Source organism: Galendromus occidentalis, unplaced genomic scaffold, assembly GCF_000255335.2.
Source record: "Galendromus occidentalis unplaced genomic scaffold, Mocc_1.1 scf7180000077494, whole genome shotgun sequence".
NCBI lineage: Eukaryota > Metazoa > Arthropoda > Arachnida > Mesostigmata > Phytoseiidae > Galendromus > Galendromus occidentalis.
This window is the reverse complement of record NW_003805482.1, coordinates 90153-103220: the sequence shown is the minus strand read 5'-3', so window position 1 is coordinate 103220 and position 13068 is coordinate 90153. Positions and strand designations below refer to the sequence as shown.

Sequence of the window (13068 nt, the reverse complement as noted above, 5' to 3'; positions counted from 1 at the left end):
GAAAAAGAGCCGCGAGAACCATCCAGTCGGAATCATCGAAGAGATGACGTTCAGGTCCGGGTCCTCGGGATTCCAAACCGTCTTGTCGAATGTTCTGGAACTATTCCTGCCGAGACAACTCGAATGGAACGGAGGAATCGAACTCTCGCGCGGGCATTCCCCAGTCTGTTCCACCACTCTCGCCGGTCTTCTTCCGCGAAGGAAATTATCTCTAAATTAGCCTTGTCAAGTCGCGGAACCCCGGCGGTGCACATGCACTCAGTGGATCGATAGGGACCCCGTCGACTTTTCGATGATTCGCGAGTTTTCGGAGGAGGAAACGCATCACTGAGCTCCAGAGGACGCCGGAGGTGTAGCAGTAATCACGCAGTCCATCCGAGTAGGAGTGCCCTCTCTGCTTTGGCCCTCTGACGCGGCCGCTGATTGCCTTGATGATGATGATGATTATTAGATGAGCTCGCGATAGGAGAATTCGATAATGGATCCCGTGGAATCCTGGAAGATAGCGGGGGAGGGGCACTGGAGCTCCCTCCACACACCTTGGCCTGTTGCTGCTATTCTTAGAAGGCTCGATGACGTACGAAAAAGGCTGGACGACGCTGCGGCGAAGTATCCTGTCCGCTATTCAGTCAGTCAGTCAACCAGCCGTCCAGCCACGTTCATTCTGTTTCTCGTTCGTCGGAGGGCGGGCTCACGACGTCATCCTCAGAGACCGTTTATTAGCAAGCGTGTGCGCACGGGTTCTAGAAAGGCAGAATTCCTGTAAGCGGGTACAGAATCCAGGGTGAGGACACAGGCGGGACTTAGGAGGAGCTGCGCATGCGTCACGGCCCTCGAAGGTTTTCGAGTTTTAGCGGGAGTTTGCCACAAGTTCTTATCTAACGTCAACCGGGCAGCTGTGTTCCGGGGAGCTCTTCGGCATCAGCGTCAGGTGAGTTCTGAGCGAATCAGTTCCGTTTGATAGGAGTGATCCGGTAGCTTAGTCTCGAACTGTAGAAAGCCATTTGAGCGCAGCTTCACAGGTGTTCTCCGCTGCGCGCAATTCACGCAGTGTGTTCTGTCTCTCGCTGTGGTTCGTGCATCAGTAGTAGACAGCTGCGACGAATCTGATAATCTCATCGGTCATTATCCATTCTCATTGGTCAAAACTACGCTTGAGCGATGATGACACTATACTATGTAGACTGATATCCGAACCAATCCGTTGTGAGTCGTAGAAATCGGTGAAGCCATGGAACCCGATCAATCAAAAAATGGAAGCCTACATCATTCCTGCCGAAGATCCTTGATTCCCACAAGTAGAATTGAATTCCATGATATTCCCCGCTGAGACTTCCAAGGCAAGATGTGTACGTATTGCCGAGCTAGATGGCGCCCATAGGCTTGTTTTTCATGCCGGGAGATATCGGGGCTCGGATCTGATACCCGCGTGAGAAATATTGTGACAAGACGTCGAGTGCCGCCCTCGATTCCTCAATTCGGAATCTGCCAATGATCTCATTACGGAGAAAACGCTCCAGACGTTGTCCGCGCGATTTGCTCCCCTGAGATTGGGTGACAAATTCTTAATCAAGTCTGGATCATATGCATACAGGTGCTCATCACCTCTCACAGAACGACTACGATCTTGAATAAATAAAGATTCACGATTCACGAGCGGGTCTCGTCCCAATTGGCATCTCAGCCTTCAAAGGAGCTGTATTCAGCAGGAATTACTCGATTCCGAGTGCAGCTATGACCTGGTAACTTCTCTGTACATTTCATCGAAGTCTTCCCCCATTCATATCTTGTCTCTCATCAGCTTTCAACTGATCGAAAGCACCTTGCCGAGGTCAACCTCAGATCCTGTATTCTGGATTCTGTTTCTTGTCTTCTGGAGGATCGAAAAGCATCGTACATACCGTGAATATTCCAGTACAAGCACCCCTCCAATACAATACCTCTCGTCTCAAATAGAAGCCCGTCAGTGGGATTCTCGAGTCGAGGAGAAGCCCGTCTCCAATAGAAGCCCGACTCGGACAGGGGTCCCTTAAGGGGAATCGAATCAGATTTCCGAGAAGCTCTGTTCCAGAACTCACCTCGAGTTTCAGAAGTCACGAGAAACCCAGCTTTCTGAAGTCTCTACTTCCCAATCACCGTCATTGCGTAACCGCGCGTACATAGAACCATGAGGATCTCCCCTGTAATAGAAGACCCTCCCCGATAGAAGTCTCTCCGCGAAAGGGTTCGATATGATAGAAGCCCGGGCTTGCGTCGAAATATTTACGGTATTCGTACTCTCTCTTACTTTATGCTCTTCCGGGTAGGCCTCTTCTGATTGGGTTGTCGACTTACATATTGGGGATCGCGGCACTGCGGAATCGTGTCCGCTCTCTCGACTGCGGTCGCGGTCCTCGGTCGCGGCTGTTTCACCGTCAAGCTTTGGATCGTATCCCCGGCGTAGAACAACCGCGGATCGTCACTGTCAAAGGCGCAGTTAAGCTCGGGCATCGTCTGGGCTTCTTGGACGATCCGATTCGCACGGGTGTAAATAAGAGGGGGAGACTTTTTCGAGCGCCTATTCTCCGAACAGTTCAAAGGGCGCAATTTTCGGTGACGGCGAACAACAGAAACGGGGGATTCCTTGGAAATTACGCATCATGAATGCAATTCGTTGATGAAATTCTTGCGGTGGGGCGCCGTTTTCGGTAGTCGCAAGCGATAGACGCGGTTTCCAGAAGAATTCCTCATGTCGAATGGAATTCGGGGCTGATATTCTCCAGAAGGGGCGCCATTGTTGAGCCTCTGCGCCACATTACGCCACTGCGAATCCGTTTCTGAAGGCATTGTCGACAATCGGTGCCGCGACCCCCTTGGACAACCAACTTTTTTTTTGCAGCGAGCGGCCATAAGAAGAACTTGAGACTTTTTTTTCCGTGCAGCTATCGGAGGAGATCGAAGACGGTGATGATGGTCATTTACCCTCTACGATTGTTCGGATTCCTGTCACCACCCTTGTGGCTTGTGGGATTCGTTCTTTTGGCAGGACAGAGATGTCGCGTCGTCGACGCCTATCAGTTTGGCGAATTGGCCACTTGCAAAGTAAGTGTAGATATAGCGAGGGAACCGGAGTTCCGAAACTTCCACTTATTTGGAGGACGTCGAGACGATGCACTCTCTCTCTCTCTCTCAAACTTCGAGCCAGTGATTCAAGCTGACTCCATCTCGAATCGTCGAGGATGGATTCGGTACCGTACATAACCTGGCTCCGAATCTTTTTTGCCCTTGGGCCAATGGTGTCCGCTAGACACTCAGCTGGGCTTGATATTGAACTAAGTCTAATTCAAATAGAAACTTCTCAATACTTTGAGAAGTTCCTCAGCTTGGCTCTGCGCTCAAATTAAGTGCAGCGGGGATCTATCATTGACAGAGGGGATCTTTGCCTCCTACCGAGGCAGTGTGAGACACAGACAATCCTGCGAACACTCAATGTCTCGATGATGACGATGGGCCGACATGACGCCTCCAGCGTCTGATACTGGCTCCGACGATAGGAGTCTCTCCCCGTCATTTCGGGTCGCAGCGTGAATTCCATAGTTCTGGGTTCTCCGGTCTAATAGCGAGTTTGTTTCGACCATTCGAATGACAAAGCGAGCGGTCAGGACCAGGATCATGCTGATCATTTTTCTTCTCTCGCTCGAGCTCCTATGTATGGCTCGATCGAGTCGTACCGTCATCGATTGACTATGCATACGTTTCACAGGTTTCTCGCTACACCTACATGCCTACGAGGACGGACAGCGTGGGAAGACAATGCTGGGACACGTTGACAATACACGCCTGCAAAGGACGGTGTGAATCACTTGAGGTATGTTGATCCTACGACAGCTTCCATACGCTCCGACCGCGCTCTGACTCCCCAGACGAACGATCGCCAAAATTTTCCGGAGATAAAGAGGAGGCGAGAGGGGGAAGAATTGTATATGTATATCCCGACGCGTATATGGTCGCACGGGTTTTTATCCGGTAGATCGGGGCCCCTGGAAGGCACTCATTTTGAGAATCGTCCATAGAGTAATAATTTCTTTAACGATGACGAATTATTCGAGACTGTATGGGGGCTTGCCATGGAACTGCTCGATTCAATCGAGCATCTCCGTGAATTTTCTCCCGGAACTTCTCGAGAACTTGGTACCGGAGCGAAAATGTAGAAAGGCGCCTCCGCACGAGGGTACGGGTCCGTCTTAGCCCAGCTAGCTCCTCACTCAATTTCAACTTCCCTCGTGATGTCCCTGAGCCTAATTGCTGCTCTCGCGGACTTGCTCAGAGACTAGATCGGCAAACACGGCAGGAGAGAACAATTCTTCCCCTATAGGCTACGCTTCGACAGCGAGGAAGTTGGTGAGCGGGTTTTCATTTCCTTATTTATTGGGAGCAGTCAGCAGCCCGTTCGCTCATTTGGAATTAGTTCTCTTTCACTTTGTAAAAGAGCAACTCGCATAGGGAAAGGTTTTTAATAGGCTCTCTCCGCATTGTCTCCCCGCTCGGGCCACCGGCGTTTCACCGGTTATAAACGTCGTTCTGCTATTTTTAGTCCGCCGGCGTCCCGAACAACCGATAAGGGAGGAGAAAAAATGAGTGAGAGGCGAGGGGTTTCCGAAAAAATTCCGCTCGAAATAATTCATATCCTGCGAGTGCAGAGCCGGAGGGCCCCGCAACGCGTCCTATCGATGAGCGCTTGCTTGTCTCACATCCGATATATGATAATAATGTAGCGACGGCGAGCCGATAGTCACTTAGAGCAAAGCCTATCAGCCGAAGACTCTCCCAGAGCCTCGAGTCTTTCTAACCATCGGTGGCCGTGGTGGAGTCTCACCGATTGCCTCGCGGCCTCAAGTCTGAGTACTAAGGACATGCAGGCCAGGGCAACAAGGAAAAAGACCGAGTTGACCTTTTCACAGACTCGGTGAACGATTCATGGAAAATCCGGGAGGGTTCCCGATTCGCATGGAGAGAAATTCTGATTAGTTTGGGGGAGTCGCGGCCTCGTTCTTGGATCTGACCTCCGGCTCAAGCCGAGGTGTAGATGTGCCTACTTTCACCGGGGCCCCGTAAGCTGAGCCTACGTGAGTGATCAAATATGCGGCGTTGCGTATTGCCGACGCGTATAGCGGATTCTCATCGCATGCAAGGATAACAAGAATGAGGTGGGAGGTATCAGTCAACCGGTTGCAGCGCAAGCGCCCGTAGGCCGGCGGTACGGTTTGGGGCTGCGGCTGCGAAGTTTCTTCCCTTTCGTACCAAGCGAGCGCTATGTTCTGCTGCTCTGCCATGAGGATCTTTCAGCAGAGGGATCATTTACAAAGTTCGGTTGCTCGGCCACTGGCTCGGTCGTTCTATCGGTCGCATCAAAAAAATCTGTCTGGAGAGAAATGTTTCGGACTAGCCGCTTTTCTCTGAGAATCCATCGGTCGATTCCGCACGTCTAGTAGAGGACGAAAAACGTTGTCGCCGGCGAAGCAACGGACAGAACGTGGAATGAGAGTCTAAGCACACAGAATGTCTATAAATATTTGTAGAGCTATAGCGGCAGCAGGAGCAGCAGCAGCAACAAGTTTTTTCTGCTCTATTTCAGTTCGCCGATTGGAGATTCCCGTTTAAGCGATCCGTTCACTCCATGTGCGTACATGGTGCCCGCGAACTAGTGAAGACTCAGCTTCGATTTTGTGATCCCGGTATAGAAGAGGAACTCAGAGACTACGAGTACTACAACGCGCTGACCTGCTCGTGTCAAATTTGCGACTCATCGCAGACGTCATGCGAAGGTTTCTGACAGGCAACTGCGGGTCAACCCCGTAAAACCGCGGCTGAGACCCCGCCGGAACAAGACGACCGTCGGACGGAGCTGTCTGAGAATGAAGTCGTCGTCGACGCCCTCAATCAGAGCGAAAATCAGCTTGAAGCAGCCCTTAGCGACCTGCAGAAAAATTGAGTGAAAGCATCATGTGGTCACCGCAGCATCGGGTCAACTCGCGCCAGAGTCCGAGCGGGAGCAAGCTCGGCTAGAAACTGTCTCACAATTAGTTTCGCTTGAGATCCAGCAGTCCGTAGCGCAGCGAAAGTCGGGTTTTCCTCTCAAAACTTCCCGGGGAACTCTTTGCGTTCCAGGATCCGCCGTAAGAGAGCCCACATTTCGATGCTGGATCTCAACACGGTCGGTCGTATTCTAATTTCTCATCTGTTTCTGCTTTTGCGCCGAGAATACCGCGAAAAAGCGGAAGGAGACTCTATCCTGCGAAGAGAGATCCCATCAGTTCTCTTCTCCTCCGCTTCAGGTGAAAGGGACTTGGTGATAGAGCACCTGCTTTGGAAATCAAATACCCAACCGTCCGGTGCGTACTTCAGCATCGTACTTCTAGCAGAACGATCCCCGTCCCTTCACACCCTGGAATGATATGATTGATCTAGTTCGACGGAAATAATACTTTTCGCTCGCCTGTGGCGCGCAACGCTACAATGCTTCACGAACATTGTATTGCATTTAATTAGAAGCGGAGGAAGAGAGCGAGGAAGGCCGGACGAACGGGCCGGCTGAATAATTTGTTTGTCAGGGGAGTCAGTTTTTGGTGATTCGTTCCGAATAGCCAACTAATGATTGTTTCCATGAGGATCGCGGTAAACTCGACGGAACAAACGACTGGATCACGCACACAGGTCGACGGCGGAGTGATCGGAGTCGAGATGGAAAGCTTATATCGCGCGCTTTCTCTGCGTCGGAAATTCGCGAGGAGAGAAGGGATATCCGACCCTGGGGCGCATGGGGTGGAGCTAGAGAGAACGATATTTTGATGGCTCGCTTCCTCAAGACTCCTCGGAGGGAGAAGAGTTATTCGTCTCGCCAGGAAATTTCCTAATCTTTCTCATAGGAGCTCCAGGAATTCCAAGGCCCCTGCAGTAGGCCTTTCCGGCTAGAACCAGGAATCGCTTTATATTTTCACTTGAGAACCTATAAACGGCCTGCTCTGCGTACGATGAAAGGTAGGCAGCAGCAGCATCCCAGCGATGATATATGTAGTCTCTCATCATCATAGAGTCCGTCGTTAATGTGATAGTGAATACCTCATATTCTTGTTTCATCGTTGATCATATCATGACCTGTCGATAAAGAGATATATTATACCCTTCAAATATATAAGAGAGACGACCTTGCGTAATACTTGCCCCGAATCAGATACTGTGAATAAATGGAGAATAAATCGAAATATAATCCAAGCCATTCCCGTTCGGGTCATCTTCTATCCTCCTGTGGAATTCCCCTCTAGCTCCGGTCAAACGATAAGATTGTCTGAAATTCAACTCGCGCCGACGATGGGATCCGAGATGCTTGAGAATGCGACGCGAACAGAGGTACCTATCTTGAATACGTTCGTCGGCAGAGGAGCTGGGATCGCCTGGGACTGACGGTAGGCGGGAGGAGGGCTCACATTGCGGACTCCGACTACGTAGCATCACTGTGACCTAAGTCGCGGAATGGTCCTGAGAATGAGTAGATTCCCGTCTTCCATGAATTCGGGACACCGTCAGGATCTCCGGGAGCCTATCTGCGTCTGCGTAGATTAGCTTCTCTTGATTGTCGAGTGATGACAGCATGTTCGAGCCTTGCGCGTTTACGGACGAGCGACCATGGAGAAGTCCAAGTTTCAGCGAAGCTCCTTCAGCACACGTGCGGGTAACTCACTGGGGATGGGCTGAATGTCAGCGCGATCGCTCAGTTTGAGGAGAGGTCGCTCGGTCCGATGCTTGTCATCGGGATTAGAGAATGCCAGGAACCTACGCTCGGAGGCGATGACATTCGCAGATCGGATTGGAAGCCGGAGGGGTCGCCGATCCGGTAACACAAGCGTCTGGCAATCAGGAAAGCATGCACCGCTTGTACCAGGCTGCGCGCGAGCAGATCGCGGCGCACGATCCAAGTGATCTTTTTTTTCGGTCAAAAGCACTTCATCACAGCCAGAACCCGGGCAAACACTTGTACATTGAGCAAATATGGAAGATGGAAAGTTTTCTCTCGTTGGTCCACTGCAGTTGTCGTCGATTTTCTCCCAATGTATAACTTGAGAACGTTCGCTCCTGTGCTTGTGTACACTTTCATCGAAGACGTCTCCGTGGTGGTCGGGAATACATTCAGGGAGGTGTTTGCAAAGCGAGATGTTGAGTGGCTACTTCGACCTTTCCGGCAATAGATTAGCATGGCGACAGATTAGATTTCAGTCAGTCTACTGTAGCTTGTCGCGAGCTCGAGTCCCTAGTTGTGTAATGCTCTGCCTCGGAAGCTCCAATGTTTCAGCCCGAAATTCGACAAAACACTCATCCTAATTGAGGTCGTGAATCTCATTCAGAATCTGTTGCACTACTTGTACTACGAGCGAGGGCGTAACGGAGCCGCGAAGTGAATGAATCCGATAGGGCAATACTCTAAATTGCCCACTGGCTTCCGAGGGTAGGGGAACGCGAGCCTCGGCTCTGAGACTGTGTCGCTGAACCCGCAGCTCAAGGGAGACCTTCTTAGCACCGACCACCATTAGTTAGTGTGCCTTCTGCGTGTGTTGACGCAGCTGATAAGCTGGTGTCAGGAGGAGACGTCGGCGATTTCACACGGTCCAGGCTTCTCGGACGGGACTACACCTTGATTTTCGCGTAGGTCTAATAAAAGCAGTTTAGCTGGCGTCGTTTCGCTTCGTTCGCTCGTTTACTTTGCTCCCTCAATGAATTCCCTCACCGCTGAAACCCTCCGTGCGCCGCCTCGGCGGGAGATCCGAAAGCTCTTGGTCGATGGGATTTCCCAGCGTCTGCCTGCACTGGAATCGCTTCTAGAAACCGGTGAAACTTTCCGAAGTCGAGACTCGAGACCCGCGGACGATCCTGTAAACGCTAGCTGATTCACGTTCTGGAGGAATTCACGGTCCGAGAGAAGAAGCTGTGGGGCTTTTACTTCAAGTTCAGCTTTATTCAGCCTCTAAACAGTGTTCCGGTCGGTTCCATACATATACTCATCCGAAGGAATGCAGACTTGTCTGATAGTTTGTGCTCGATATTATTTGGAGTTGCCTGAATTTGTTCATCGACTTTGTCCCTAGGTAACGACCGGGGGAAGAGATACTTGACGTTGAGAGTGAATATATTCGAAATGACAGAATCTACCCGGGTAGCTAACGTCCGTGGAACTAGGGGTACTCATTTCAACTGCTAAAGCTCGACGATGTGATACTTTTGTTGCTTCGCAAGCAAAAATATACTTATCCCACGAATATGTCCATTTTGTTGATCTACGGTAAACTCAATCATCCTGAAAAGCTTATCTAACTACCCTGCGGCGAACTGTTCGCTCATCATTTGAAGCTGCATCGACAGGGTTCCTGGTCTAGCAGCAGTATCATGAGTAGATGATAATACATTGGAAAATCATATGCCCGATTCGCCTGCTCTTCTCGGCTACGTCGGTCATGCTTGTGGTGCATGTGGTATGCGTAGGTATGTATGCGAGGCCCTGAGCCGTTGTTTTCAGCAAGAGACCTCGACTTAGTTGAAAGTCACCTCCCAGTGAGGAACTCGTGGCACGCGATCAAACATCGAGAATCGGAAAAGGCGTCGGGAACGATACCGGGAAATGGGGAGATTGAAAAGCGATCTGATCTTGGCTCCGGATTCTTCAATTGACTCGTCGAAAGAGTTCGAGCGAGCAAACGGCTGCGTCTCAGACTGTCGCAAAGAGTGAGGCGCACATCGAACTTCTGGGGGCATAGGTCTAGAGCTAGTTTGCAAGCGAATACACCCCTCCGTCCCCTCGTCGAAGGCTTCATTCAATGCGCCCCTCCTCCTTGGAGACAGAAGAAGTTCGGGGGATTTCGATTGCGTCAAGTCTCCGATCAGGTGTACCGATACCTAGAGCGCGAACAAGCTGCGTAAGAGAAGTCTCCTCGATCGGCGTTCCCGGCGGTAGAGCTGTGGAATCCAGAGGATGGGGGGGGGAAGCTCCAGATATCCGTTAATTGTCGGGCCAACGCTCACCGAACAAAATTCCTCCTTTCTGTGATCGACTGCGCCGCCCGCCATCATTCTATGATGTCCAGCTAACGATTCGATCAAAGCCCCCATTCAACGCGGACCGCGTTCTCGCAGCGAAAGCTCTGTGACGGACTTCGCAGCGGTCGCTGCCGCGCAGCCCTTATGGGGATTGCGTAGCTAATGTGCCTTTATCAAAGGATTTTTTTTCTCCGTATCTTGGAGCCCGCGCTCGACATACTTCAAACTTTGCGGCGACCCCGGAGCTCCGAACGAGGTTTCGACCATGGTGCGGGGTAGCCGGTTGAGTGGGCAAGTTCCAGGAACCTGTTCGCTGATCAGACCTCATCGAATACGGCCGAATTAGATCGATTCGTTTCGTCGGCTGACGATTCAATCTATTTTTGGAGACCATGTCCGCTATCAATCTACCTCACGTGGGGCTAGCTGCGCATATCATAGAATACAGGAGGATATCATCTTCCGATTTTAGTCTCTGGATCTGGACACGTTGGCTCTCGGTATCAGCTGACTCTACGGGGGGAGTACTCGGTCAGTTCTATCAACGGCCGCTCATGCGAACGTGCCGAGAGGCGATGCTTCGACTCTAGTATTTCTTGCAGTGATCGCCGCATTCACAGCGTTTGGCCGATTTGAAGACGAGTTGTCGTATACCGTCTAAGCAGCGGACGTTTACTTTGACCTGAAACCACGATTCGCATATTAGATGTTATCGGCGAACGGCGTGCGTATGCCCCACTCAGGAGCGACTGTTCACAAGACCTCAAACGAAAACCCCCCGCAACAACGAACGCTAATCGGATTACAGAGTCGTGTCCGCCCGGCTTAGGCTCCCCTCTCGTCGCTCAAGTCGGCGGTATCGCCCAGCGGGTCCGAATTGATCTGTCGCTCTCAAAGTGACTTTCTGGACGGTTGGGCAGTTCAGGGATTTGGTCTAGCTTTCCACGGAGCATGATTCCGACAGGCGGCCGCACGAATCGTTTCTTCGAAGATCGGTACTCTCCGCTAAGTCACGCAAGAGGCAAGACGCTCGCGGGAGACACTCATCCCCGTGATTTGCGGAATAGTGCTGATATGCTGCAAGATTCTATCCTTGAGCCGGAAAGCACACCGATGACGTGTCGGGAACTAGAAGTTGGTTCTGAGGCGGCGGTCTAAAAACTCGCGCGAAAGTCGAGATATTGTTGCTTTTGCCAATGTTCTTCCGGTGTCCGCAATAGAGTATCACGAAGATGGAGCAGAAGAAAATACATTAGCCCTACGAGCCCTGATGCGAGAAAGCCAAAACAGACGTCAGCTAGCGTGGCTTGATCTCTATATCTTTTTGCGGTGTTGAGCTCCTCCGGCTGTTGTCCGTGACAGCAACCAAGATGGATTCGATCAGGTTCGCCGAAGTGTTCCCGGCGTCTTCCTGTTTCCCGACCCGCTGCTTTCCGGAACGAGAGTAATCATTGTCTCTGACTCTGCATTGGGCGCAGGAATCAAATTGAGCAGACGTTCTGTTTTTCACTGCATCATCGGTTGCGGCCGATGACGATTACAACAACGCACAACGGTGAGGCGGCGACCGACATCGGGGAAATTGCCGGTCTCCACGTGCAAAAATAGCGAACCTAGCGCGATGTCGTTAGGGGATTCCACCGAGGTAAATCGGCCCGCCCGCGACGAGGAGAATCAAGGGCTCATTTTGCAACAGGGGTTTCTGATAATGTGACTGATCCTGGCCCGTACTCTATTCCGGATCGATGTCGGACTTTTCTCGCTTCTGACTCGGCGATTTTTCTCCGAAAAGACGGATCGGCGAATATGAGTCGCTGAATCTCGCGTCGCCGGGTCGATCAGCTGACCTCAGGCCGACAATTCCCGGATCGTCTGCCGTCATCAAATTAAGCGTTCCGGCTCGTGGACCTCCGAATAGACTATCGGAATAGCAGCAGCTCGTGTCCGAATAAGATTGCGCACTCGGGTCCGAGTTATGAATATCTGCAGATCTTCGCCAAAAATACGTATTCCTCCCGAGGGGGCAGGACACGGGCGAAACATCGTATCTCGGGATATATTTGATCGTGGTCGGCTCCAAGCACCAACTCGAGTGAACCTCGAGGAGTCTTGAAAATCGGAGACTACACTATCTGAGGCGGATAGATAGTCGGACGGGAAGACGGTCAAACGAATGTATAGCCCTGCGTCGAGCGACAGCATTGAAACTTGGAGGAACAGTGAAGCTGCTCATGAAGTGAATGCCGGACTAGGTGAGAGAGAGTGTACACACCTCTTCCGTTTCTACGATGCTGCAGCACTGGGCGTACGAGGTGATACTCTGGTTCCTGTTCATTTTCCGCGTGTTCTCCGGTGACGGTGTAGCGTACGAGATGCAATATCCACGGCAAGCGTTCGTCGCGATTTCAAAGCGTACGCAATTTGGAATTTCAACGACTCGTTTGTGGCCTGAAATGTGAGCGTCGATTCCGATTGAAGAGTGGGCGCTACGAAGTCGTGCGAAAAAAAAACACATACAAAACTCCAGACAACGAACTCACCAACGCGGATACAGCTATTGCCAGACGGACGCCACCATGGAACCATGGCTGAGCCTTCGGCGTTGTCGATGCTGAGCACAGCGATAACCGCGCACGTTAAAAGCGTGCGAAGCCATAACATGAACATTGTCAAAAATCCGATGGAGACGAGCGAGAAGAGATGGGGACCCTGAAAGCGAACCAAAAATGGAATATCGTCGCCTTCATCCGATCGGTGGTCCGAATCGCGAGCGGAGTTCTTATCCGCTCCCAGGAGTAGCTACACGCAGAAATCTGTCGAAATTCTACTCCTTTCTCGTCCGCCCTCCGTGTTCTCGTTCGCTGCGTGAAGGGCCCCGAGGATTTCATGATTTATTCACAAGCCAGAGTGTTTCTCAGTCTGCAACTTCCACAACGCATTAAGCGGATTCGCTCCTTCCATAAAGCAGTTTTCGCGTCTTCATGATAAGGGAGACGACGCATGACG

The 13068-nt window shown here is 51.4% G+C and overlaps 1 protein-coding gene across 1 annotated transcript; it reads right to left on the bottom strand.

Annotated features, from left to right (window-relative positions):
* Positions 1 to 10648: 10648 nt before the first annotated feature.
* Positions 10649 to 12729, bottom strand: Gpa2 (Glycoprotein hormone alpha 2). The gene is made up of 3 exons (XM_003746268.1): positions 12603 to 12729; positions 12335 to 12510; positions 10649 to 10744 (listed from the first exon to the last, which is right to left on the bottom strand). Exons 1-3 carry the CDS (start codon positions 12727 to 12729, stop codon positions 10649 to 10651), a joined length of 399 nt encoding a protein of 132 aa, XP_003746316.1.
* Positions 12730 to 13068: the final 339 nt, after the last annotated feature.